We start from the raw sequence: 15,170 nt of genomic DNA, 5'->3' as shown, positions 1-15,170 counted from the left end.
TGTGCAGAAGCTGAACTGCAAGGAGCTTTGAAAATCTCACCAGATTTACACAGTTGAAACTGCCCAGATTCTCTCAGGGCAAATTTATCTGATGTCTCTTTGAATTAACACATTTGTATTTTATCCCTTTATGTCCTCCTATCTATCTTATTCTGAAATTAGACCATGTACTGTATTTTATTCTATTTTAAGGATAGGGCTGGGAGAGTAATCAATCAATAAACTACTCTAATATCATGCTTTCTCTTACCTGTGTTTGGGCTTTGAGACAAAGACCAGCTGAATCTCATTGAACCCTGGAGTTAGATCTTTGGAAAACAAGCAAAGTCCTCCACCACTGGGAGAACTCACATCATATTTTCTAAAGCCTTTTTTGTGGGTCAAAATCCACAGGGGATACAATACAAATTACTGTTCTTCTGATAATTGCAAGGAAAAGCCATTGTCCTACCCACTGAGCAATAGATGCGGTTTGCACATCAGATGGAAAAAACATGTTTGTGTCTCTTGCAGCTAATCCACAGAGCAGATGGACTTGAGAGTCAAAGTGTACTAAAGTTTTTGACCTATCTGAAAGTGAACACAAGATGGAGTTTGGCCTGTGCCATAATATGTTCAGATAGAATGGGTGCTGATGGGGCAGGGTGGCAGTCAGTTGTACCTTAGCGTTCCGGGCGAAGGAGGGGCAGTGGTGGCGGCAGCGGCTGCTTTAAGCGCTGCCTTGTCTCGCAGCCAGGGCTGCTCCGGGCCACCGGCCGCTGGGACGTGCTCCTGCGAGAGCCTCTGCGTAGCGCCGGGAGGCCGCGGAGAAGCTTCGCTCCGTTTCTCACCCAGCCTTTCCCCAGAGGCGATCCGGGACTTCCAGCGGTGGAACTTGGAGAAGCAGGCCGGGGCAGCGGGTGGGCGGCGGCATTGGGGGCGGTGGGGCAGTTTGCATCGCGGGAGCTGCCAAGCGCCTTTGCTGCAGACATGGGTGCTTGGCTGCTCCCGCGATGCAAATCCCCCCCCCACCGAGGCCGACCGCTGCCCTGCTGAGCTGTTTCGCAAAAGGATGCCCAGCTGAGCCTCACCAGGTATAAACTTCACCGTACGTCACTGTCCTGAACAGCATACAACAGTCCAGTAAAAAGTGTAAACAAGTGTAAATAAAGTGTAAGTGTAAATAAAGAAGACAATCATTGCCTAAAACCTTAACATTTATTAAAAGGAATTAGAATTATTGGGTTCCCCAAGTCTGCAAGCATGACCAGATTTGAAAGACCTTCAGAAGCTCAGGAGTGATGAGTCCACACAATGCAGCTCAGCAAGCAAAAGTGTGATGAGATCTACTAGAAACATAACTGCTCTTCTTAATGCAGTTTGCACCAGCTGAAGTTACTGGATACTCTTCAAGGGAAGGCTCATACGGAACACATTGCATTAGTTGACGTGATGTGCCAGTGCCTGGAGGCTGTCAGGGTCTGGATGGGGGTTAACAAGCTTGCGCTCAATCCAGACAAGACCAAGTGGCTGTTGTGTTTCCCTCCCAAAAATTTGGTTAGTAGTCCATCACTCAGGCTGGGGGGTGAAATTTTACGCCCCTCAGACAGGGTTCGCAATTTGGGAGTCCTCTTGGACCCACAGCTGACCTTAGAACATCATTTGTCGGCTGTGACCAGGGGGGCATTTGCCCAGGTTCGCCTGGTGCACCAATTGCGTCCCTACCTGAACCAGGAGGCACTCGCAACAGTCACTCATGCCCTCGTGACCTCAAGACTGGACTACTGCAATGCGCTCTACATGGGGCAGCCCTTGAAGAGCATTCAGAGACTTCAGCTCGTCCAGAATGCAGCCGCGCGAGCGATTGTGGGTGCACCTCGGTACACCCACTTTACACCTATCCTCCGCGAGCTGCACTGGTTACCGTTTGTTCTCCGGATACGCTTCAAGGTGCTAGTCGTCACTTATAAAGCCCTTCATGGTATTGGATCTGGCTACTTGAGAGACCGCCTGCTGACAATTACCTCCCAAAGACCCATTAGATCACACAGATTAGGCCTCCTCCGGGTTCTGTCTACTAGCCAATGTCATCTGGCCACTACCCAGGGGAGGGCCTTCTCTGTGGCGGCTCCGGCCCTTTGGAACGAGCTCCCCGCAGAGATTCAGACCCTCACCTCTCTCCAGGCCTTCCGAAAAGCCGTTAAAACCTGGCTGTGTCGGCAGGCCTGGGGTCGATGAGTTCCCTTCTCCTCTCGAATCATGTGGCTGTTGGTTGTTTTAAATGCCCTGTACTTTTTGTTGTAGTTTTTGTGTTTCCCTTCCCCTCCTTGAGTTTGTGTGCCTCCCTGAGTCCCGGCGGCATATAAATAAAATGAACCTCAAACCTCGAACCTAGTCTAACCAAGATGTGACCAGGGCATTTTCTGTCTTGGAAGAGGTGCGACTGGCATATATAGTTGTGAAAAGGCCTTTCTTTTCTATACAGTTGTGAAAAGGCCTTTCTAGCCATATCCTAAAGCAGGAGTTGTGAGTCTAGAAGAACCCCACCTTTCTTGCAGGGTCTGTTTGTGGCAAATGCTACTCCACCCAGCACCATAGATTGTATAATCCTAGAACTAGAGATCCCCCCAAACCCAAAGTCACTCAGTCTTGCTGAGATTCCTTAGAAGCCTGTTTTTCCCCATGCAGATATTCATAGCTTCCAGACAGCAGGACAGAACATGTACAGCACTGCTTAATTTACCAGAAGCACTGATGATCCATTGGGTGTCAACAGCATATTGAGGATACCTCACCACGTGGAGATCCATGAGCTTACCCTGGGGTCTCATGCAGATGTCGAATAGAAGAGGAGACAGCGCTGACCCCTGTGGCATCTCACAATAAGAAGGTCCAGGGTGGGGTCATTCCTCCACATTTGCCATTGAGTCAAGTAAGACAAGGATGGACACACTAATTTACCTGTTCCTAGCACTTCACTCTTCTGGGCCCAGAGCTCTGCTGTTGTTCCTGGGATCTGCTGGAGCCCCTCTAACAGTTTAAAAGTCACAGCCCAAAATACCCATATCAGTAGGACCATTTTGGTCTTGATTTTCCTCTCCAGTTCATCCTTTAGACCCCAGAACTTTTCAGTGTCCCATCCTCCTTCTTCCTGATCTTGCTGTCATTTACAGATACAGATTAACAGAGTTGGAAGGGACCTTGTAGGTCATTTAGTCCAACACACCACCCAAGAAGACTTTATACCATTTTTGACAGATGGCAGTCCAGTCTCTTCTTGAAAGCTTCCAGTTATGAAGTGCCCACAATTTCTGAAGGCAACTTCTGTTCCATTTGACACTGTTTCATCTATCCCCACCTCTGTCTTCTTCTCCATGACCTCTTTGTCTGGTTCATTGGCCAGGACCTGCCTGTCTGCTTTGATCTGGAAGTCACAGAGGAGCTTAGCCCTCTTATTCTTCACAACTTAACCTGCCTTTGAGAATGAATTTTCTGCAACAGGGCGAACCCTTCCTTTCAGGGTCGCTGCTTTTGGCCTTTTGAGGCCGCAGACCCTCACTACAACCTGACCCCCTTTCAAGTCAGGGTTAGGGTTAGGGTAGCTCGCGCCTCGCGCCGCCCTCGCTCGTCCCTCTGCCCTCCGTCCCCGACTCCTTTTTCTCCAGACCAGTTGCCGCTCACTTCGCTTCCCTCCTTGGTGCGTACGTGTGTGTGCGCGCGCGCCAAGGCTTCCACAGGCCCCGCCCTCTGCACCCTCCCCCACTAAGACAAGCGCCGGCAGCGGGCGGATAGACAGGCAGCTACGCCACACCCCAGCCGCGGTCATTCGTCCAAAAATAGGCCGACGTGCTCCTCCCAGTTCCGGCAGCAACCGGCCTTCTCTCGCCGCTATCCGCCCCTCTCTTCTTTCCTGGAGCCACGCCTCAGCGGGTGTTAACGCGGGATGAACGGTACGTAGTTCCCCCCTTCCCTCCGGCCTCCGGTTCCTTCCCGCGCTATCCCACCTACCTGTTTCATTCCTCCGGAGCCCCTTTCTTATCCCTCCTGCCCCTCCTCCTTTCTCTCTCTTCCATTGCTCCTTTCTTTCCTAGCCCTCTCTCCTGTGCACGTCCCTCCCTCCCCAGTTCCTATTTCCTCCTCCCTTGCACCTCCCTTCTCCTGCCCCTAAAGCATCCTGGGCCACTCAGTAGCCGTGGATGCTTTAGGGGCAGGAGGCGGGGGAGTGTTCTGGGTGGTCCCCCCCCCCCCTCTGCTTTACAGTCTCCGATGGCAGAAACCAATCAAAACTCTTCTTTCTGGGCGTTCGCTTGCCCACCCCTGTAGGCCGGGTTTAAAACCACGTTTCTTAAGTCTCCTTCTTTTCCACTAGAAAGGTGGACAGAGGCTTTCAACTAGCGAGAGCATGGAGGACCATGGGTGGGTGAGAAGGTTCTGATTATTTTCTGTAGCAAAATAGAAATGAATGTTGCTTAATATGTATTTTTTTGAAGATCAAAAGGAGGAGGAAGCTATGCCCTCCGAGGGAGAGAAACCTGAGGCTGAGAACAACAATAAGAAAAACAAAACTGGAGCTTCTCAGGTAAACTGTCTAAGAAAATGGAGAACAAGAGAGGGAGGGAGAGAGATGGTAAACATCCTACATTACTTCCAAGTATTTCCAGATGGGATCAGTTTTCATCAACATTTACTTCAGAGGTCTTTGAAATGCTAGGTGGAGGAAGAAATGATTTTTGGAATGGGTAATATAGGTAATTTCCCATTAAACATCCTCTCCATAGCTTATGTTTAACTAACTTTCTTAACAATTTTTGTTCCTGGCTTCTAAATATTGTATTTCAACTACTTATGTCTAAAACCTATGCAGAAATGGCTATGTTCATTACAAACTTTGATTTTGTGACCACAGCCTACACATGTTTTGTATTTATAGAGACAAAACAGGAGAATTTTTATCTTTTTAAGCAGTTAGAGAAAGCACAATATATACTTGCAGGGCAAATACACAAAGACAGTCAAAACCACTCAAAAGGGTTCAGAAATGAGTAGATTTTCTAGATTTGCAGCTATACTGCAAATCGCTTTCTTGAAGAAGCCCCCAAACATAGTCCTGCATCACGTTTTCATTATACTATCCTTGGTAATGACATTCAAAGTCCAGTATATCCTGGTGAAAGTGCTTGCTTTACTCCTCTGAGTAAGCACCTGTGTTCTCTTTGAATATGTCAAGATGAGCATCAAGGATATGGACTTTGAGGGGACATTCTGCATCCCATTTTGGCATAGTTCTTTATGTAGAGTTTGAACCAGCTGCTCATAATTTTCAGCCTTGTGATTGCCCAGAAAGCCGTTAACCACTGCAATGAAACTGTTCCAAGCCGCATTCTTCATCCTGTTCAGCTTCTTGGCAAATTCATCACACTCTGTGATCTTCCTTATCTGTGGTCCGACCTTTAACCTCTGACAGCTGTGGAAAGAGATCTTGGAGGTACTTGAAAGCTGCCGACTCCTTGTCTAGATGAGGCCTAATTTGATGTGCAGTGGTGGCATCAGAACCTTCCAAGGGTCTACCAGCGGCTCCCACTTTATGTTGTTCTTCCCTACGGAGAACTTGGTCCGCTGTGGCCAGTCCCTTCTGTGATAGTGCGCCTTAGTGTCTCGGCTGTCCCAGAGGCAAAGAAAACAAGGAAACTTCGTGAAACCACCTTGGAGCCCCATCAGGAATGACACCATTTTGAAGTCTCCAATGACCTCCCAGCCATAGTCGCCATACTTCAAGGCACTCAGCAACATCTTGACACTGGTGTAGTCCTCTTTCAGGTGCACAGAGTGAATCATAGGGCGAGACAGATACTTGTTCCCGTTATGAAGCAGCACGGCTTTGAGGCTCCTGGAGGAACTGTCTATGAATAGGTGCCATTCACTCGGGTTACAGGTGATTCCTATAGCCTCAAGTAAACCAGCCACATTGCAGAGTCACAGCCCATCTTGTCGACTGAAGAAGTTGGAAAAACGGTGACGCTTTCTCTGATCTGTGACTTGCACACTTTAATCCAACAAGTTCCACTCCTTGAGCCTAGATGTTAGAAGCTTAGCATGGGACTTGGTAAGACCAAGGTCTCTGATCAGATTGTTGAGGTCTTTGTTGAGGGAAGTATGGCTTTCTGTCCTCAGCCGCATCTGTGAAATTGTAATCTGTATCTGCAATATCTTCCTCATTGTCTGACTTGCTTCTCACTCCTGATAATGGCTGATTTCTCTCCGGTAACGGGGAGCTCAGGGCTGTGTAGTACTGGGGCGATGAAGGAATGTCTGGATACATGATAGGAGGTGCACTCTTGCCAGTTCAAAGTTTGGAAGGGTACACCATACAGAAGTAGCAGTTGCTTGAGTGGTCAGTTCCCACCACATTCTTGGGATAGCAAACTTCATGGCTCACTTTTTCCCACTGTGCCATCCTGTAAATGGCAGAATTATGTCTTTCAAGATTCTTTATTACAGCCAATCTAAATAAAAGTAGAGTGGAGTTGATTTCATGCTCTGTTCTATCTAGTGGGGCTGACAGATAGCTCTCTCTGAATACTTTTTAAATATTTATCTATTTAGTAGTTTATAATATATAATACAAAACTCTGAAACAAAATAGTAGGAAAAAGGGAAGGGAAGAGTGGGGCAAGGGAAAAAAAAAGAAAAGACATTGACTTCCAACTTCCTTTGGTGCAGTAGAATAAGGTAATAGCATCAAACCTCAATATTTACTTTTACATAATAATATAACTAGCCATTTCTATAACAACAAACCTATTAATCGGTAAAACCCAAAATCAAAGTTTCATTTTTTTCCACCTCAACCACAAGTCCAGAAGCAGTTTCCAAGTAGAAACAAAAGTAATTGTATTTTTTTCTTTGATCAAAGCAGTCAATTTGGCCATCTCTGCTAACTCCATCAAATTCTGCAACCATTTATCCATTGTGGGAATCAAAGTGTCCTTCCATTTTTGTGCGTAAAGTAATCTTGTCGCCATCAACATCTATAACATCAAAGTTCCAAAAAATTTTCCCAAGTCTTTTTCCATTAAACCCCGAAGAAAATTTTATCTTTATATTCACTTTGAGAATCTTCTGTGTTAAGATATGAATCCTACTCCAATATGTCTTTCTTTTATTACATGTCCACCATAAATGATAAAAGGTCCCTTCTTTATATTTGCATTTCCAACATTCATTTGAAATACCTTTATACATTCTTGACAACTTATCTGGTGTTAAATACCAACAATACATCATCTTACAAAAGTTTTCTTTTAACTTGTAATTTAGTGTAAATTTTAGACCTTTCGTCCACATGTTTTCCCATTGTTCAAGCATTACATGATATCCAAAGTTTCTTGCCCACTGAGCCATGCAATGTTTAAATATTCTTCAAATTCACATTCAATAATAATTTGTAAACCTTAGCAATAATATGTTCATTACTACCACACAGTAGGATTTCTGATTCATTTTTCAGAAAGTCAAACCCATAACTCTTTTTATCTAATTTTAATCTTTCTTTCAATTGTAAATATGTAACCCAATGACAGACATCTCCTTCTGATTCTAATTCCTCTTTGGATTTGAGGATAGGATCACCAAGATTAAAAGATATTATTTGACCATAAGTCCATCAGTCTGGCTTTGCTACCATTTCCTTTCTAAAAAAGTTTCCTGGGGGGGACACCCAGAAAAGCATCTTCACAAAAAACCTTGTTTTATATTTATTCCAAACTCTTAGGATAGCAAGGCCATGGTTATTAAAATCAACATTTACTTTAACCTTGTCATACCACAAATAGCCGTGCCATCCAAATCTTAACTCATGGCCCTCTAAATTGAGTAACCTCTTATAGCCAGACCAAACTGCAAGCATCAAAATACAATTTCAAGTCTGGTAAACCCAAACCTCCTCCAATGGCATCTGCCATTGTTTAAATGGAGTATCAGTTGCAAGTATTGGTAACATCTGAAAGAGAAACGGCATCTTTGGTAAAATATTCATCTTAATTACAGAAATTCTACCCATTAATGATAATTGCACTTTTTCCCATCTCAATAAGTCCTTTTTGATATCATACCAAAGAGGCACATAGTTATTTTGAAACAGTTTTGTGTTTGTATTTACCAGTGTAACCCCCAGGTATTTCATCTTTTTCTCAACCTTAAAAGCCAGACTTTTTAGTCAATATGTCACCATCCTGACAGGTCATATTCTTAACAAGCATTGGGTTTTTTTTGTTTATTTATTTTAAAAGCTGCTAAAACCCAAAACTCATTTAATTTTCTCATCAAATAGTCTATGTTATGTTTTGGGTCTTGCAAAAATATAACCAAGTCATCAGCAAATGCCCTCAATTTATAAACTTCCCTTTTAATATTTATATATACCTGTTATTTTCTCATCTTGCCTAATATTTCTATTCAAAATTTCCAACACCAATATAAACAATAAGGGAGATAGGGGGCATCCTTGTCTTGTACCCTTTTGAATTTCACAGGAGTTGATTAAGTCTCCATTAATAATGTTTGCTTGCTGTAATGTATAAACTGTTTTAATCCCCTGGATAAAATTCTCCCCAAAGTCCATGTCTTTCAAAACCTTAAACATAAAAGCCCAATTTAAATAGTGAAAGACCACTGCATCAAAGAATAAGCTGCAAAGAAAACTTAAAAGTATGTGCCTTTTTGTTTAGCAAACAGCTGAACCAATCAGATACAAGTACAATTGGAACTGTTTCTCACCCTCCACAAAATACCATTTAAGCAGTCTTTATTTTAGAAATTAAAAAAGTTCAGCAAAGAAGTACAGCAGAGTCAGTTAAAGGTGATGATAAAATCCTCTAAAAAGTTTAAATCCAAATTTTTTAAACATAGTTTCCATCTAGCGAGCAACAATTGTTCTGGACAATTCTAGGAACTTCTGGACGCTTCTCACAATTCCAGAATATTCTGGAAGTCTACTCAGCATTGAATGTGAACCAAGAATCTTCTTGAAAACAGAGTTCAAAATACCTTTGGCCTGACTACAGAAGTAAAGTTTTTGTGGAACAATAACTATTTTCTATTTGTTTTAGGTATAAGGGATTAGGAAAACACACTTTGTATCCAGGAACAAAAACTAAATGGAATTTTGTTATTTAGTGTAATATGTACACTATATATGCTGTTGCTGCTGTTCCTTTATAGTACATGTTCTAATACGCATAATATTTTTATTAGGATTCTCAGCCCTCCCCTCTGGCTTTGTTGGCAGCAACCTGCAGTAAAATAGGAACTCCTGGTGAGAATCAAGCAACTGGACAACAGATTATTATAGATCCTAGTCAGGGTTTGGTGCAGCTTCAGAGTCAATCACAACAGTTAGAATTAGTAACAACTCAGCTTGCTGGAAATGCTTGGCAATTTTTTGCAGCTTCTCCTGCTTCAAAAGAGAACAACCAGCAAACATCTTCTGTTGCTTCAACTGCAGCAAGTCTGTCCAATAGCAACAATGGAAATGTATCCCACAAAACAAAACAAAACAATTCTTCTGGAGTAACACCAGGACAATTACAAGTTGTCCAAGTACAGAGTTCAGGTAGTAGTGTTCAGTACCAAGTGTTTCCACAAATTCAGACAACAGGAAGTCAACACATTCAGATAAATCCTGCTAATGCCACAGCTCTGCAAGATATACAGGGTCCGATTCAGCTCATTCCTGCGGGGAAAAATCAAGCTATTATTGCAACTACAAATAGGACATCTTCTGGGAGTCTTATTGCTCAGAATTTGGCCAATCAAACAGTGCCTGTCCAGGTTAGGCCTGGTGTTTCTATTCCATTGCAGCTACCTATTGCTGGTACTCCAGCTCAAGTTGTAACTTCATTACCTATAAATATTGGGGGAGTGACTCTAGCATTACCTGTAATAAATGTTGCAACTGGTAGTAGTTCTGGACAGGTTGCCCAGTCCGCTGACAGTGGACTTTCCAATGGACACCAGCTATTGTCAACACCTGTCACAACAGCTTCTGTTAGTGTTATGCCTGATTCTCCTCCTCCCTCTTGTACAACTACAGCCTCCACATCACTAACAGGCAGTGAAACGTTAGTTACTACTGCAGAAACAGGTCAGTATGCAGACACAGCAAATAGTTCTGAAACTAGTACTGAAGAAGCTCAGATGACCACATCTGAAAGAGAGGTACAAAATTCTAGTCAGCTTCAGTCTAATGGGTTGCAAAATGTGCAGGATCAGTCAAATTCACTACAACAGGTTCAAATAGGAGGTCAACCTATTCTCCAGCAGATCCAGATCCAACAGCCTCAGCAGCAGATTATTCAAGCAATTTCTCCACAATCTTTCCAGCTTCAGGCAGGACAAACTATTCAGGCCATCCAGCAACAGTCTTTGCAAAATGTTCAGCTGCAAGCAGTGAGTCCAACACAAATACTCTTAAGAGCACCAACTTTAACCCCATCAGGACAAATCATCTGGCAGACAGTACAAGTCCAAAATCTTCAAAGTCTTTCAAATTTCCAAGTTCAAAATGCTGGGCTACCCCAGCAACTAACTATTACCCCTGTATCTTCAAGTGGTGGTACAATTGCTCAAATAGCACCAGTAGCTGTTGCTGGCACACCAATAACACTTAATACTTCTCAGATTGCTTCAGTGCCTAATCTTCAAACAGTAAGTGTAGCCAACTTGGGCGCTGCAGGTGTTCAAGTGCAAGGAGTGCCAGTCACCATTACAAGTGTTGTAGGTAAGTTCTATCCATTTGGAAGCATAATAGTACTGTATAAAGATATACTTTCCTCTAAATGCAATAATATATAAAGATAAATTTACCATTGGCAAAATAGCACCATGCACCAATCTTGCCTGGGCATTTACTGAGAGCCTCTCTCCCTCCCTCCCTCCCTCTCCCCTTAATTTCATGCTGAATGAGAGGAATTGTAAACCCAAGATTTCAAATGTAGTTTTGGATGGTGCAAAGGGCTGCCATGGAAAGAGTGGAAATTCACAGTATGTGTGCCCTGTGAGATTTTTGGGGGTTTCTGTTATGTAATCAAAGTTGACACTTTCTGTCCTGGGTTGGTCAATTTCCATCTTTATGCCTGACTCCTAAATTTTCTCATTACCTTAGCTATTTGTTATAAATAACTTAGGTTGCAATTTTAAAATATTGATTATAGCCTCTGCATTAGATAAATATATAATTACATATTTACATATCAATAAAATTACTTGAATTATATGTACATAATATGTTTTGATTTAATAAATTTTTGATTCTGTTCAGGAGCCTTGAATTCATTTATGCAAACTGACTATTAATTTACTTCTTCAAGAAAGTTATAGACCCTTTTTAAATCTGCAAAATAGGCAGATATTTTATTTCCTCTTTAAAGGAATTCATATATAAGCATTAGGCTTTTTCCTCCTATATCTGCAGTGATTAAAAGAAGTTATTTAATGTAAGAAATAGTTTATTTTTTTAAAAAAATCCACTAAACTAAGATGGTCATTTATAATTACAGTATATTTACAGTGGAAGAAGAACCTATATCATTTCAAGCTTAGGTTATATTTTACCATTACATTTTAACAGTTCATACATTCTTTCACTTTTTAGATCAGTGAGGTTACTTTTTTCAAGTTACAGTACATCTTTTTTTTAATTTATGTTTTTTTTTTTCTTTAACATACATGATCGCTTAGTGAACAGTATATTGTCTGGGTCAATTTACTTTATACTCAATACTGTTAATACTATTTAAGTGTACATGGTAGTACTCTTCCAACTTCTAACATTTACGTATACTTAGTAATTGTAGTAAGTTATATTATGTGACAATACGCATAGTAATATTTTCCCAATTTTCAATTTCTACCTCTGTTTTCTAATTTTTAATAAAATCCATATTGAAAGTTATTCTATATCTATCCATCATCCCTTGCCCTTTTTAGTATTTCAGCTCTTATTGACTTTATGTATACATAGTAATTATAGTAAATTGTATTATGTGATAATATGCATAGTAATATTTTCCCATTTTCTAATTTCTACTTCTATTTTCTAATCTTTAATAAAACCAATCCCATATTTAAAAGTATTCTATCTCTATCCATCATCTCTTGCCCTTTTTAGTATTTTGATTCTTACTGATATTTTGATAGGTCTCCCATGCTCTTCCCTTGGGATCTTGTATCCCTTTACATCACTCATGTTTAAGTATTTCCTCTTCTTCCACATCTGCCGCTCGCTGTCTAATCTCTAAAACACCCATCAGCAACTCTGTCAATACTTCTGGGAGATCTTTCTCTTTGCCCTCTTCTACCCTTTGACCTCTTGAGTGATCATCTACCTGCTCTGTTTCAAAAAAAATTACTATCTCTTTCGTATCTTTGTCTGCTTGTATCATTTGTTGATTTATCTCCGCTATTCTTTCCTCTACTCCTTCTGGTTTCTCCTCTATTTTCTGAATTTTTTGTTCATTCTCCATTGTCATTTGCTGGGACTTTCCTAGTCCCACATCTGTATCATACATTATTTCCATCATCTCCCTATGGTTCTTTGTCATCACTTCCTGAATACATTGGAGCATTAATAGTATTTCTTTTTGGAGTGTATTTGTTTTTCCTTGTTGTAACATTTTACTTTATTTTAATGTGCTAGAAATTACTCAGTAATCCATCAAAACACCAAGTGTCCAAAAACACCAAAAAGCCAATATGAGAAAAATTTGCTCAATCCCTGAACTGTTCTCCGAGTCCACAATGTTTGTAGTCCTCCGAATCTGCCATTTTACTCCCTCTAAGTTATTTAGATTTGTAGGTCTTGCTTAATAATTCTTCTTTCTCCTCGTAAGATGTTCTATCATACAGTATTTATATTCCAAAATGGCCCACCAAATTTCCCCATGTCACAATAGTTCACCGAGTCAGGTGTTCAGTTTCAAGGGCAATTCCTATTATTTATAATCCACACTACTTTGAAAAATTTCAAAAGGGTCACCAACTACTCCTAAGCCTCCAAAAAGCAATAGGGACGGTTTTCAAGATGTTATTTGCCTTACACTTTGTTTCCTTTTTTCTTATCAATCCTGACTTTCCTTTCTTCTTTATTAATCCTGACTCCCCCCCCCCCCCGTTGTTTTCCAACCATATATTGATATATCTTCTTTTGCCAGTAGGTGGCATCCCAGCCCTACGTTCCAATATTAAAACAAGGCAAAAGCTATCACAGCTGATTGTCAGAGTTAAAAAAAAATCCATTTTCTTTATAGAATTTCCTCTGGCGGTCAGACAGTATTTCCAGCAGATTAAAATCACTTTTCACAGTACCACTAATTCCTGTTCAGTGTTTCTATCTTTTAAAACTTACTATTCTTCCATTAAGATCTCATTTCTCTTGGGTCTATAATTTATCTCTGTGTGTTAATTCACCACTTTCTCAGCGCTTCAGAGTCTTTCAAAAATTATTTTATTTAAAGTGGGTCTCTAATAAAGAAGTTGAAAATTGTCTCACCCAGTTCCAATCCACTGTTCACAAACTGCTCCAGCTCATTTCTTTCTTCGGTTGCCCCAGCTTCGGTCAGCCATAATGGCTGTCTCTTCTTTGTTGGTCGGGAGGGCGCCTCAGATCAAACGGAAGAGCCACCGCTCTCCCGCGATCAAAGGACCCCTCCAGAGTGACTTTAGCCCCTTAGGGGCCCCCAACGAAGAAGACTCAGCTGGGATTTTGCAGAGCCCCACTATCCCAACTGTCTCACCGCAATGCCAAACCGGAAGTCTCAAGTTACAGTACATCTTGATGCAGTAAATATTTTTGAGCTTTATTACATATAGGTTGCAGATATAGTGAATGTATAAAAGTGGCAGTAAAGGTAAAGGTTTCCCCTGTCCAGTCGTGTCTGACTCTAGGGGGCAGTGATTTTCTCCATTTCTTAGCCAAGGGAGCCAGCGTTGTCCAAAGACACTTCTGTGGTCATGTGGCCAGCATGACTATATGCCAAGATGCACAGAACGCTGTTACCTTCCCAACGTGTGCAGTTTTAGCCCCTAATGCACTATTGATTTATAAAATCAAAGAAAGTACAAAGTTTTAGCTAATAATCCTTTACAATCCGAATTTGATTTCTATGGCCACCCAGCTCAACCAGGTGAATTGAAGCCTTATGATTTCAGTTTGTTTGCAGTTAAAACATTTGTTCCAACTTCATAAGATGATCTTCACTAACAAGTCAATCTACTCTAACCCTATAGTATATTTAGGCCAAGGATATATTTTTTTGAACATTATCAGCTAAAAGGTTCACAAATACTCAGTGGAGGGTAAAGTAATCATGCATAGTTACACTTAAGCTTTCATAAATGGGACATTTTCCTCTGTCTTGCGTTCAAGGAAATACGTTTCAATTAGTCATTTTCAACTGTTTCTCCAATCTTAAAATGGGCACATACTTAATAACAAAGCCAGATGTATATTATGAGCATGCCCGACCTTTGGAAAAAGTACAGAGAATACTGATTAAGAGATCCATAAGGCTTAAAAGCTGCTTCAAAAATTGTGCAGGTGCTTTTGTGATTTGAGAATGGTGTTTTATGCTTATTCACCGTAAACTTCCCATTTGGATTACAGTTTACATAAGGTTGCCTTTGAAGACCACTCAGAAGCTACAACTGGTCCTGAACACAGCAATGCACATTGCACATGGTGTTGCAAGTTCCTAGGTTTACCCACTTTACACTTCTTGCATAAGTTGTACTGGCTCCCATTTTCCTTCTGGGTGCAATTTAAGGTGCTGGTTATCACCTTTAAACCCTATATGGCATGAGACCAGGTTATTTGCAGGACTGCCTGTCCCTGAGAGCATCTCCCCATCCTACCAGATTGTATAAGGACACTCCAGGTCCCTTCCCTAAATTCTTGCCGCCTAGTAGGACCTTGCAAGCATGCTTTTTTTGTGACTGCCACTACCTTATAAAATATCCTCTGTCTGGTAATTTGGCAGCCCCCCTCCCTTTAGCCTTTTGGAAGGCCATCAAGACCAAGCTTTTTATTCAGGCACTAGGATAGAATGAAGATATTTGGAGTTGGTTGCAGTGATTAAGGCACCAGGTTTTGCTTTGCTTCAGTGTTTTTATGATGTTATAGTTACTGGGTTTTATTG

At 41.5% G+C, this 15,170-nt stretch overlaps 1 protein-coding gene across 1 annotated transcript; it reads left to right on the top strand.

The window, feature by feature from the left end:
* Nucleotides 1-2,833: 2,833 nt before the first annotated feature.
* Nucleotides 2,834-11,176, top strand: LOC116523627 (transcription factor Sp4-like). The gene is made up of 3 exons (XM_032238741.1): nt 2,834-3,929; nt 4,470-4,558; nt 9,232-11,176. Exons 1-3 carry the CDS (start codon nt 3,923-3,925, stop codon nt 10,828-10,830), a joined length of 1,695 nt encoding a protein of 564 aa, XP_032094632.1. The 5' UTR covers nt 2,834-3,922; the 3' UTR covers nt 10,831-11,176.
* Nucleotides 11,177-15,170: the final 3,994 nt, after the last annotated feature.

The sequence above is a fragment of the Thamnophis elegans genome, unplaced genomic scaffold, assembly GCF_009769535.1.
Source record: "Thamnophis elegans isolate rThaEle1 unplaced genomic scaffold, rThaEle1.pri scaffold_71_arrow_ctg1, whole genome shotgun sequence".
Lineage (NCBI taxonomy): Eukaryota > Metazoa > Chordata > Lepidosauria > Squamata > Colubridae > Thamnophis > Thamnophis elegans.
This window is presented reverse-complemented; position numbering and strand designations above follow the sequence as displayed.

Excerpts from the sequence above, each read along its gene's own strand:
- LOC116523627 (XM_032238741.1), top strand. Across the intron at positions 4,559-9,231 it reads ACAAAACTGGAGCTTCTCAG|GATTCTCAGCCCTCCCCTCT; the intron begins GTAAACTGTCTA and ends TATTTTTATTAG.